Genomic DNA, 14,130 nt, shown 5'->3' on the forward strand with positions numbered 1-14,130 from the left:
ACAGAGACCAGAACTTCAATTTCACTGGTATAAGGAACTTTCTGGTGAGGAAATCCCCTTAACCAATGTAGGTTGTCACCTTTGCTACATCTAGTCTTATAGAGTTGACTGGGTGCACATTAAGTGTCTTGCCTATGGTCGTAAGTCCAGTTTGGGTCAGAGATGAGACTTGAACCTAGTACACAAACCAAAGCTACCTTTGACCACACTTCAGATGACCTCGGCTTGTGTTGGCCTTCACTTGGTATGACTCCTTCTAGGCAGCTTTGTAACTTTGGATTCTCTTTACATAACTCCATGCATACAAGCCTGTAGTTGACTGACTTCTTTTCTTTTCTTTCTTTTTTTTTTTTGGTTAGGCAGTTGGGGTTAAGTGACTTGCCCAGGGTCACACAGCTAATAAGTGTCAAGTCTTTGGTCTGAGGCTGGATTTGAACTCAGGTGCTCTATCCACTGCACCACCTAGCTGCCCCTTGACTTACTTTCTTAGAACGAAAAAATTCTGTACTAAGCTACACCTGGAAAGCCTTGTTCAGAATGGTGTATGGAAGCATGACGGGTAATGCAACGGAAACCAGTGTTTTCCTTTCCTTGATAAGTTTCTATGAAGAGGCTGGGGTCTATTTCCTTACCTGTGCAAAGAACTCAAGATTTTTTTTGAAGACACAGGATTCAGTCAGAACAGGTGACCTTATAACTAACAACTCAACAATTAATTTTACCTGCACTATCACTAGCAATGGCTGGCAATCTCTTGAATAAACATTATAAGCAGAAACACAATCTAGTCACTTAGTCATTTTTGTATTTTAAAAGCAATGCTATAAGTTGAACTGTCCCCATAATTTAATTCTTTGGAAGTTTACACTGAGAGGTGCTTTCTACTGAAGGCCAGCAAAGGAGTCACTCTTATAGCTGCTACCACTATGCTTCTCATGGAGAGGGAGAAGGAAAAGTATAATGCCGATTTTCTCATAGAATAGGTCTGAGGCTTTTAATAGCCAGGGCTGGCTGTAGCTGATCTCCTGTAGCTCTGCCCAGGAGGCAGATGTTTCAAAAGCAGGAAATAAAACCAGACCCTGAGAAGCATTATGCTGGCCTAAAATACTGTAACTAGCAGATTTTTGCCCTTATGTGACATGACATATGTGGCCAAAGGGAGAGGAGGGATAGATCTAAGTTTTATACTGCTCTGGTTAGGCATAAAGTTTCTTATACATTTTCTTGCAGCGATTATAAGGAGTTGGCACTGTACACTAGAGTACACACATGTATGTAATGGGCTTGTTTCTAAATGAGAGAACTCTGACTCAACTTTCCCCATAAGGCAGTGGGAAGAGAATCTGGTAGGGTGGGGAACAGGAAAAGTTGAGAGCAGTTATCAGCAGAGTTAAGTACCACAAATTTAAAGTCACTTGTATTCTATAAGTTGAAGAAGGCAACACTGTGAATTTTAAAAATAAAGCCCCAAACACCTCTAAAGCAGTCTTGCAGATAAACGAGAAAACCTGTCAGTCTACTAAAATTTTAATTAACTGCTGAATAGATACACCTGCCATAGCCCTCACTTTGGTGATGGTCACTGCAATGGCACAACCTAAAAAGACATAGTAGCTGCCTGAAGAATAAAACTATAAATGCTCGAAGTCACATTTCTCATTTTTATTAAAGGTCTTCAATAACCTCTAGCATTGTCTTTTTTTTTAGGCCTAGTTTAGTTTCTATCAGGCTTTGGCTTAGTTTGTATAGTGTTGTTTTTTTTTTTAATGTGGATTTGACAGTAAGGTGCAGTCAATTTAGGAGCTATGATGAGTGTGAGACCAGGACAGTATTCATAATGATAAATGAATAAGAAATCAACTAAGGAAAAATTCTTCTTAGAAAAAGTCTGCCTGTGAGCTCTGTATTTTATGTGGAACAATCAGGACTGTGGAGGAGGAAAAAACAATCTACTAATCTGAGTTCTTACAGGCCAAGCTGGGAGGTCCTATAGTGCGCCTGTACCCAGAGGGCTGTGAGATACACACTTGGTAAGCTGAACAGTGGCCCCAGTCTCTAGACAGGACTGTGTTTGGAAGGCTTGTATGCCAAGTAAGGAAACTGCCTTGGCTCTTACTTTTTTGCAACATTTCTCCTCCAGGATCTGTGTCTGTTTAGTCCCAAGGAGCTGACAGCACTCACCCTCAAGAAAACCTTGGCTCCCACCACGTACTGAAGGAGGACACTCACCACAGCGACATGATCCCAGTTCTTGCTGGACCAGCTCAAGTTTTGCCTGGCACTGGAAGCAGCGGCGCCGACTCTTTTGTTTAGAACGGCCGGCTTCCTCAGGTTGGTCGTTGCTGTCCAGTAGCCTTGGCCGCTTCACTGGGGAAGCCTCACTCTCAGACTGTGAATCTGCTCAGAACACAGATGTGGAGACGATGTTAACCCCTGGCCAGTGAGGCAGGTGAGAAAGTTAAGGCATTGCTTAGGTTCTATCCCAGGCTGTATTCAGAACTCAGGAGGCAGGACTTCTAGGTGTCAAGGTTATAAAAGATGCATAAGATTCTGATTTTACCTGATTTCGCTATTCAACCTTATGGTAAACATGTATCTCTAGGCTTTTTGGGGGGGGGGCAGGGGGTTAAATAGAGTTTCCAGGCTAAAAAAATGAAACAAAATTTGTTATTATTTAGTCAGGTCTCTATGAAACTTGGAAATCTGAAAGCTCCCAGAAAATAGCAAGGAGTGACCAATTCCCCCTGCCACTACCCCCCACCTCATTCTGTCACAATACCTTCAGTATTCAGTGCTGTGTGCTACTCATTTGGCTAAAATTCTAGTTATTAAGTAGTCTCTTTTCCTATATAAAAATTTTCAGTCTTGAAGGCAGGGACCACATCTTACACATTCCTGTATACCTCAAAGCCCCAGCACAGTGTCTTGCTTGGTTGCCCATGAGCCACTACTGTTACCCCAGAAATATTTTATCAGTGATGATAATACCAAAAGCTCATACACATCTACTGCGTTCACAAAGTTTACAAAGCATTTCATTCACACAACTCTGTAAGGTCAATAATACATGCATTATTATTCTTACTGTACAGGTGAAGACAAAGTGACTTGCTATTGCTGTAATTTAAACCTCAGGACTTTTGACTTTCACACTATTCACGATCCTCTTTTTTCTGCTGATTCATTTTTTACTTGGGGAGCTAGGCGGTGCAGTAGATAGAGTGCTGTGCCTGGAGTCAGGAAGACTCATCTTCCTGAGATCAAATCCAGCTTCAGCACTTACTACCATGTGGCCTTGGGCAAGTCACTTCACCCTGTTTGTCTCAGTTCCTCATCTGTAAAATGAGGTGAAGGAAATAGCAAACCAGTCCAGTATCTTTGCCAAGCAAACCCCAAATGGGATCATGAAGAGTCCAACATGACTACACAACATTTTTTGACTGTTCATCTTCTTTCCCAGCTAAAAAAATGCTAACTCAGATGTTTCTACCGTATGCAAATGATGAGGTATTTGGTATTAATGCTTCATATTAATCGGGAATTTTACATTTATCCTCATTGTAGTAGGGCTATTCTGCTAAACTTGAAATCAGCAAATACTTAGGAGTAAAGAAGGTATGTTTGTTTCACATTCTAAAATGAAAGGCTACCATGGAAGACGGGACACAAAAATGACACTGGTATCATGACACATAGTAGTAGCTGTTGCTGAACCAACACCATGGAAGCATGCTGACAACACAGACTGTACAAGTATTGATGTTAGCCTTAAACAAATTAAAATGAAAAAATGTTCGTTACCCATGCAGGCTACAAACACCACCCACCCAATCACTAAGCAAAGGTAGTACGATTTACCAAATTATACAGCCCCTACTGCAAACCTACTTATTAAACAAGCCAATGCTCCCTACTGCCTGGATAAAACAGGGGAAAGAATTATTTTGGTTACAAAAACTTTCCCTCTGAGAATTCCTCATCTGTCTAACTCAAAGGGCTCCTTTTAGTTAGTCACCCACACTAAGCATTTTCTCACATGAGGGTAGCTTATTATGTTTTTCTCTGCCCTCTTTTTAAGTAAACTCGCCATAGCCCTCATATTTCATGAGCCTTCCTCTAGACTCACCATGTTAACTACAGAGTTTTGCAGGCCTGTACAACCCACAGGCTGCTTACGGCCACTTGGAGCATGCCACAGGATTTCGTGTGGCCCACGAAAAATGTAGAAGAAAACATCCTCATATGCACAGGAAATCCTCCTACATGCTGACCACAGCCATAAGTAGCCCACTGGCCTCAGGTTGCGCAGGCCTGCAATATTATGTGAATACTTCTCAGGCCCTGTTGTACTGGCCCTGACACAGAAGACACACCATTCTCAGCAATCATCAACTACTTTTTTTCCCCATCTCATTTAGTTCTTCCCATAATACGTGACATTCCCCCTCAATACAAACCAATGAAACAGGCCTCTGAAGAAAACAAGTGATACAAGTTCCTTCTGTACATCATAAAGGAAGCTGCCCAACGTCCAGGTAAGGATGCCTAGCTGTTGATGCAGTGGAGGCAGCACCTCACAAGCCTCTTACGGTTCCTCCCTCCCTTCCTCTATGAGGACAACAATTAAATGTAAATCATTACACAGAAGCCAGCCAAACAGGATTCACCATGTATACCCAATATTGCTCTCTAGGGGGCCTTTTTTTTTCTCCCACAAACCAGCCATGGTGCCATTTGTATTAATAACCTTATTTAGATATGCTTTCTTAAAATAGAAGGATAAATTATGGAGGAAAGGAAACAGGGAAAAATGTATTTTGAGATGAAGATCTAAGTCTGGAACACACTATAATCATTTCCCATGGGGAGGGAAGAACACCTGAATAAGATGGAGAAGGGAGAAAAAGAAAAGATAAAAAATGGAGCCCTTCCAAGATGGCCTATAATGCTGTTATTTGGAGGAGGCAAGCATACAAAGCACTTGAGAAGTGGGGGGAGCAGGATGTACAGACTAGAAGCCTCCTTAGTAACATCACTAGACAGCAGAATTAAGAGAATCCCCAATCATGTACTTATTTCAGATTCAAAGCTTGTTTTCAAAAGCAATGGTTCCATTAAACTCACCTTAAGGTACCCCATGTGACATCTAACTGCCTTCATGTTCTAAGAGAATCTTCAGAATGATGAAGGCCAAGAAATCAGCTATATAAGTACAGGAAGGAGGAAACGTGGCTAGCTAGCAGCTAATATGAGAAACACCCTGCACGTTCACTGTTTTCAGTGCATATGCATGTTAACAAAGATAATGTTAGTCAGAGAATGAATAAGATATCATGATTTTTTATTTAAAACAAGGAAAGTAGAGTTTTACTATACTCTGCATTTGTCAGACCACATCTGATGTCATTTGAGGAATGGCTGAAGGAACTGAGAATATTTAGTCTAGAGAAGAGTTGATTTCTCAACAGGATACTTGACTTTTTGAGGGATAGCTGAAAAGGAGATTCGTGTTTCTGGTAGGAATTGAACTACATGGCCTTTGAAGTTTCTTAAAACTCCAGGATTATAAGGTAATATAATTTTCTCTTTTTAAATAAACAAGGCAATTATCTCTAGGAAATGATATGAAACAGAAGATAGTTTTATTGTATACAATTAATATTCCTGTGATTGAACATTTATACTTTGAAATTACTTGCCCCTCTGGCATTAAGCTGCAAGTTGGCAAGATGCTCACAGGTAAATGCGCTAGTCTAATCTTGCTGCTTTCCCACCCTTCTTAGGCTACTTCCTAATAAGCACACTAGAAATATGACATGATTCTATGTTGAATTTTTCCATTTTTAGTTCCTAAGTAGTACAAGGACATTCATTTAGGTTGTATGCAGTTAACCCAGCACAAAACAGACATGGGCATGGGCTTCCAACACTACCCACAGGTTTCTAGCTGAACTAATTGTCCTCTGAACAAGCCTTAAACCTGGTCCTCATCAGTCCTGACAATTACAGTGCTAACCCTGAAACCAAAGGCTAGCAGTATAAGGTGTCCAGGAATATGAAAAGTAGATGTTGAAAATCTGACAGCAAAACAAATGATGTGCCATTAATTGAAATCGTTCATACTTTATTAAACCAGGGAAATACTCTCAAAACATCAAAGTGGCATTTCACTTGCTAAACTTTAGAGAAACTCTTTAGGAGAAGGTAGGGCCTGTCATAAGATGTCTATCCTGGGAATACTTTCACTTAGGTTTTCTATAAACTGAATGTGAATGCCCTCTAATGCCCCCTACTGGAAATAACAAGATAAAAATGATTCATATAGACTTTATAAAAACATACTTCACATGCTACCATTAAAGGTGACTACGCCATAGATGACTTTTCAGAAATGTAAACCATCCTTTGCATTTTCTCATCATTCAACTTGGTGTTTTAATTAGAAGCTAATGAAATAAATAGTGGTCTGTGTGATCATTATGCTTGCAAAAGAAATTCAAATCTCCTCTGCTAATTAGTTAATGACACTATATGCCACAGGGTAGCTTGCCCAAATAAGAGAAACATGTCCAGCAGTACAGGGGCTTCTAACTGCATAACAATGGGCTAAATAATTCAACTATTCAATTATAAATTTTATGCCAATTAGAAAATGACTAAAAGATGGAAAAGAAAAAAAAAACAAACCCAAAACAAAACTAGATAATATAAAAGGAATGAATTATCTTTTTCTGTGGATAAAACTAAAGGAATCGTTGTCTTCCTTTGTTGGACTGGAATAAATTTAGAGGGCTTTGAATTTCTGCTCACAAATGCCACTCTGGTTACTGTCAACTACTTGAACAAAATGAGGAGGAGAGGAATGACCAGCTACTTGCAGAATGTTTACTTGTAGCTGTAATATACACATAGTAAGAAGCACAGAGAGAAGAAGGGGAACTTTAGTACCTTCTACACAGCTCTGACTGTTGGAAGAAACAAGTCCTGATAAGCATGCTCATTAGCCACAGCAAGCTACGCAGAAAAAGGCTAAAAAATTCTTCCACAACCAGGAATTATCAGTGCTTTCTAATTAACAACCTTCACAGAGATCTAACGCAGCAAATTCCCAAACATATCCTTTTGTAGATAACAACATCTGGCCAGAAAATACATCACATATGTATGTGGAGGGACTAGTCCCACCAATGAAATCACCTACTCACAAAGTTGTCCTGATCCCATACAAAAGTAAATTAACCTTAGTATACACCTCTCTCCACTTTCCTGACTACTATTTAATTGAATGGGAAAGACAAGATATCAAATTCTCATCAAAAGAAAGGAATGAGCAAAAACAATAATATGATAAAAAGAATAACAAGTCTTGACTTATTTATGATTTTCTCCAACTCCCAGACACTCTCATATCTTGAATGCAATTTCTCTTAAACTAGTGATAGACAAATACAGTAATTTTAAAAAAATGTATACTCTTTGAAAGAAAAGATTTTTCTAATTATACTTTTCCAGCCAAGCTCAGAAAAGTGTGCGACGGCTCGTGATTTGGAAACAGTTTAACTAGAAACCTTGTGTGATAACAGTCACTCCGTTTAAAATTCTGTTTTGTCTTCAACAGAAATTCACATTTGTTCCTTACTGTCACTGTTCTTGTCTTTATTACTCATGTTTTCCCTCTCAAATTCCCAAATAAATTGTGTCAGGCCTGTCAGAGTTGAATCTCAATCTCTCTTAATTTCCTGTCAGTGCTGGAGTAGGCAGCCTGCATACACCTGGGGCTGCTAACCACTGCTGTGGCCTGCCTGACATCTCAGGTAGGCTGTTACCCTCTGTATAAGCCAGGACTCACAATTCAGAAAAATGAGTGGGGGAGAAGCCAAATGGCAACAACGGGAAGAAAGTCCTCCTCTGTGCCCTTTTCCCTGCTTCCCTCTCCTTACTTCTAAGAAAGAAAGATGAATCTGTTTAATCTCGGGCTCGATGACAGCTTTTGAGGCACTCAATCAGTTTTTTTAGAACCTATCACAGACTCTTGACAGATTGACATTTATGATCCCGACTGCCTGTGCAAACATCAGTAAGAGCAATAATTAATGAACCCTCACACATCACTGCTGTCTCTCTTCAGACCATTTAAAAGAAGCTTAAGCTGTTAAAACCTCTGTCCATGAAGAAAACGACACTCACTGAAAAAACTGATAAAGGAGACTTCAAAAATTCTGTTTTACAGGCATTTTCTTTCTGTTCTGTCTCCCCATGCTTGCTGGGTTTACAAAATATATGCAGGGCTTAGATTCATGGCCTTCTTGGCATTTTACACTCTGTTATGAAAATCTTTAAAGAAGAAAACATTCTCATTATCCATTTTTAACTTTTTATTTTTGTCCAACAGGGATTTGGATTTCCCCCAGCCCCCACCTCAGTATCTCCCTAATGTCTCCAAATGAATACATCTCAATTTAGGAATAAATGTTTGTTAACTGCCATGATATAAGCAGGGAAAAGAGTTTTAAGTCTTTGGAATGGGAGAGGCCTGAACACTCTGTGGAAAAGGCTGTCTCTTTTCATTAAACAGATGATATGGTGATAGGTTTGGCTTCAAATATTGGTAATTGGATCCTAAGATGCCATGTCCTAGATCACAACTATTTTAAAGGTCAGTTGTTCTCAAACTGCTAGGCAGTGTTACTTTAAACATTAATCATTTTTCCCTCTTAAGGGAAGGGGGAGGGAGGAAGAGCATCCTATTTTTCTGGATCTCTCTTGCTAATAAATATATTTGAGTAGTGTGCTTCCCAGGGAGTTTGAAAGAGTCTTTCTGCTGAAACCACAACACTGCAATAATAGCTTCTAACTCTTGCTGCCTGCTAAGCCCTACAATCTGTTCTTTTGCTGGGGTCAGAAAACATTAGTAGGGGATAACTGCGGTGCTTTTCAATTCCTCTTAATTAGCCAGATAGGCACTGACTGTGCTGTCTTGGGGATACTCCTGGACAGCTGGTATACATGGTATCCTACTCAATGTAATCAAAGGACAAGTTTTCTGATGCCTCATGTATCATCCTCCTACCATCCATCGTACTTTGTGATGGTAGGACACAGAGGTTGATTCTTTCAGGGTGTTAGCCTTTTGTTTTGTTTTGTGGTAAGAGTTTTAAAGAGCACCAAAACACAGCATCATCATGAGACATGATGATCTCTGCTCTTCAGAAGACAAGTACCCATATACCTAAAAGATACGTTTAAAGCCTTTGAACCAGAGCTCTCTCCTCTTCAGAGCCCATCAGGGTTCCCCTGCTACTGCAGCTAAGCATGAAGTCTGAAGGCTGTTTGGGTGGCAATGGCTAGACAACAGAAACAAAGGATTATGCCTTCACCAAAGCATCAAACACAGGGAAAGCCAAAGAGCTGGAGAGTGAAGGGATGGGTGGGGAGGAAAAAGTCTCTGTAAAATGTAACCAAGGGCTATGGCATCAGAGACACAGGCTGGAAGGGGCACCTTTGCATTAAACCTCTGATGAGAAGCAGTGTGGTATAGTGGGAGAGAGCAGACTTCATGGGCAGTAAAACATGGCCTGCCTGTGATACATACTGGCCGTGTGACCTTGAACAAGTTACTTAACTTCTCATCAGTTCCCCAAGAAGCCCTCTAAGGCTGTAAGTTGCAGAGCTGTCAATCTGCATTAGAGGAGGTACTTTTCTCCGTGGGAATTATGCTACACCACTGAAATCACAGATTTGGACCATAATCCCCCTCCTGCCCAGTCCCTACCCCCAGATCTCTTTAATAGTCCAGCACCCAAAATTTAAAAAGAATTGATAGAAGATTTTAGTTTCATTCCTCAACAGACAAGTGGTCAAAGGAAGTAGTTTTCACAAAGAAAAACTACCATCTGAAAAGCTTTTCAAAATTATGAACCCCAGATACACATATTAAAATTATTAGGAGTTATCACTTTACAGTCATAAAATTGGCAAAGATAATAAAAGAAAAGAAAAATTCAGTGTTGGTGGTACTTTGGGGGAAAAGTGTGTTAATACACTGTTGGCAGAGGGTTGATCTAGACTGTTTTGGGAAGCAATGTGGAATTATACATTAAAAATTACCAGATTATTCATACTTTTTGAAGCAATGATCCTAGTATTGTTTGTATCTCAAGGGAGTTACACATGAGAAAAAAGACCTATCTGTACAAAAATATTCATAATGGTACTATTTATAACAGCAAAAATTTTGGGCAAAAAACCCAACACTGTATCTGATGTGACACATTAGACTGCAAGCTCATTGAGGGCAAGGACTATCTTGTGCCTCTTTGTATCCCAAGCATGATGCCTGACATACAGTAGGTGCTTAATAAACATTTACTGATTTATTGACAGAAGATGGTTATTTTATATATATGTGTGTATATACACACACACACACACACACACATACATACATATGTATGCACTGTCCCAAAAGTCTTAGGGCAATTTTAACCTTTAATGGTGTTAAACTGTACTAAGATTCTTGGGACCCTCTATATAAGTACAACAGATATTACACTGTAAGGGACAGATATAAAGAATTTTAAAAATTACTGAAAACTATTTGAAGAGACACAATAAAAAAAGCAGATGCCAAAGAAGAATATACACAGCAAACTTCAAGCTTAAGTGACAATAATATTCTGGTAATGAGGATGCTGTTATACTTGCCTTGTTAAAGTACACATCCTTCCATTCTTTTAACAAAGGGAAAATTAGAGGAGTGTATGGGGTACACATATTAAGTCAAATACACTCTTGTGTTGTTTGGAGTTTTCAGGAAGAATAATTTGCGGCTTGAGTGTTGAAGCTTATTAGCAATTTTCAAACAATTTACCAGTAACAAAGACTAATTCATTCTCTTTCTTCCAAATGAACTTTACACTTTCTGATGGAGGGGCCCTAGGATTTTTAACCTTTAACAAAGTTAAAACTTTTAACAGAGAGGTCGCAAGTATTTTTGCTATTTTTTTTGCATAGTTAAAGTGATGTTTGGATTGCAGACAGGTGATACGGAGTTATATGATTTTCTCTGAATTGTTATCATGGCAAGATTATTATCACTGGATTTAGAATTTAGAAGGGCTTTGAATAAATTCAAAACTAAAGAAACTTACTATGTGATTCTGCAAAAGTTTGGGAGGGGTAGGTGTAAAACACTGCATATAGTCATACACATTTATGTATACTATTATATACCCACTAAGCTCCTACTATGTGCCAAGCATCATGCTAAGTGCTAGATGGACAGGATGGCTCTGTGTGAAGAGAGGAAGAAGAAAGAGAAATTTAGGCTTCGTAAAAACAAAAAACAAACAACAAAAAGGAAATGACTATGTGCAAGGCACTGTGCTAAAGTTTAGGTGACAAGTGGGGAATATTTGGCCTTGAGGCCACATGTGGCCCTTTAGGTCCTCAAGGGTGGCCCTTTGACTGAATCCAAACGTCATAGAACAAATTCCCTTAATAAAAGGATCTAGGGGGATCAATCAGGAAAGGTGTCCTACAGAAAGTATCACTTGAGTTGAATGAGAATTGGTCAAAGGAATCTAAGCTGCAGGGAAGCCAAGAAGAATGACTGAAAAAGGCAATCAGATATTGAGGTCATTAGTCATTCAATATTTGTAAGGGCCTGATATCCAAGACATTTAGGGAATCCATACAAATATATAAAACCAAGAACTATTTCCCAATAGGTAAGTGCTTGAAGGATATGAGCAAAGTTCCCAAAATAAGAATTGCAGATTATTAACAATCATATGAAAGACTGTTCCAAATCATAAGAGAAATGCAAATCAAAACAACTCAGGTTTCATGTCATACCCATGTTGGTGGAGTTTTGAATTAGTTTTGGAAGACAATTTTGGAATTGTGCAAAGAAAGTGATAAACATCCATACCCTCTGACCCAGAGAGCCCATTGCCAAGGCACAGAAAGAAAGAAAGGTCCCATATATACCAAAACATTCATAGCAGCACTTTTTTGTGGTAGCAAAGAGCAAGAGATAAGGGTAGGTACCTCCCAATTTGGGAAGGGATAAATATATTTTGGTACATGACTTCAATGATAATTAAATAATAATAATTGGACTGAAAGGTACAATGTATACATATAAAAAATGAATTCAGAGAAACATGAGCAGATATATGAACTGATTGAGCAAGTAAGAAGAACTAAGATGGAAACAATATGCATAATGACAATACAAATGGAACACAATTAAAGGAATACTGTGTAATTGTAATGACCAAAGTCTGACCTAGAGAAGAGTCTGAGAAATAAACTTCTCTCTCTTCACTGCAGAAGTAGCAACTTTAGCTTTTGCGACCCTTATGGAGAAAGGTGCCACTACCACCACCACCAACACTAAACGCTAAACAACAGCCATTATGGACAGGTTAGCCAAAGAGACCAGGAACTGAAGTATTACCCCCTCTCCCAACCACTGGTCCTATTTCTAACTTGGACCGGGAGCCAGAGAAGTGGTCCTTGTGGAGATGCCACCTGGCACAACTGCCTCCAGAGGTGCCACAGCCTCCACCTTCCCAGCAGCCATAGTTATTGAAGGTCCAGAAAAAAAGTTCTCACTACCAAAGTGCTTGGAAATGGAATTAAATAAGATACATTATCATTGGCTTTGCCACTGCACCCTAAAGACTATAAGGAGAATTTGAAGCTGAAAATTCCTATGTATATATTTTTTATCCTTAGCACTTTGTTTAATAATTTTTTTCATTTATTCATTCTTTTTCTAGTTTACCCTATGAATTTCACTGAGTTGTGATTTCCTTGATTGCTATGATTACATCAATGTAGATAGTCCCTCCAACAGTGCAAACTGCATTCATTCATGCATTCTCACCTCTATCTTCTTGTAAATCCTTTAGAAGGGGGGCTAACCAACCTTCTTCCAGATCTCCTGACACCAACTGGGTACCAATGAAACACAAAGGCTGCCACCTGTTATTTTCCACTACATAATCTAGTCACCTCCTTTCTGATTATACGTCTCCTTGATTATGTCTTTCACTCCATTTCTCAAAAGCAAGTTTTCTCTGGCAAGTTGCAGCATCCCTAATCATACCCAAAAATGCAGATCTCTTGAGAGCCCTCTAAGTGACCCAAAATTTGATTCTTTGGGGACTCTATGATTCATAATCACATAGTATCACTGGAAGAATTGTGTTGTTAAAAAGAACAGTTTTTGCTTCAGGGAGAGGCCTAAGTTCATTAAAAGTACTGCATAATTTCCCAAATGTAATCTATCCTGATTTCTTATTTACCTCTGAGAAAGAGGAATATAAAATAATGAGTAGAAGTAGCACATTTGGACTCTAACATCACAACCCAATGTATTATATGTAAGAGAGTTTGGATGGTATCAAAGAAAATGAAGAAAGGAAAAGAATCTGGAACAAATTAAGTATATAAAAGGAGGTCTGTGTTGGAAGTGAATTTTGAGGGCACTGAAGAGCATTCAGAAGAAGATACCCAACATCTACAAAAATCATGGACATTACTATAACTGAAAAATTTTATCAGAAAAACAGTAATAACTACTGACTCAAAAGAATGATTAGTTCCAATACTAAAAAAGCTCTTTGAAAAAAATAGGAAAAGAGGTCCTACAAAATTCCTCCTATGATATATAGTTTTGATACATAAACCAGGAAGAGTCAAAAGAGAGAAAAAACCCTGCAGATTAATATTTCTAATGACGACTGAGGCAAAAACATTAAATACAATTTTAACAAGGAGAATAATATACATTATGACCAGGTTATCTTTATACTAGTTTTGTAAGAATGGTTCAATATTGGGAAAACAAAACATAACTGACTGTTATTAATAACAACAAAAATTATACAATTATATCAACAGATATAAAAGTTTGCAATAAGATACAACTCATTCCAGTTGAAAACACTAGAAAATATAGGAATAAATAGATATTTTCTCAATATGATAAGTGGCAACTATCTAAAACCAGGCAGGAGTCAGCATTTTCTATAATATGAATAAATTAGGGACATTTCCAACAGGATGGGGATACAGTAATGATGTCCATTATCACCATTATTATTAGATATATTTCCA

At 38.6% G+C, this 14,130-nt stretch overlaps 1 protein-coding gene across 1 annotated transcript in view; it reads right to left on the reverse strand.

Moving 5' to 3' along the window:
- Positions 1-14,130, reverse strand: part of ZFAND3 (zinc finger AN1-type containing 3) — a 333,159-nt gene that overhangs the window by 47,498 nt on the left and 271,531 nt on the right. The window contains exon 5 of the mRNA XM_020999444.2: positions 2,230-2,397. Coding sequence (XP_020855103.1) covers positions 2,230-2,397 — 168 coding nt within the window. The remainder of the gene's footprint in view (positions 1-2,229; positions 2,398-14,130) is intronic.

The sequence above is a fragment of the Phascolarctos cinereus genome, unplaced genomic scaffold, assembly GCF_003287225.1.
Source record: "Phascolarctos cinereus isolate Bilbo 61053 unplaced genomic scaffold, phaCin_HiC Scaffold_5;HRSCAF=322, whole genome shotgun sequence".
NCBI classification, from domain to species: Eukaryota; Metazoa; Chordata; class Mammalia; order Diprotodontia; family Phascolarctidae; genus Phascolarctos; species Phascolarctos cinereus.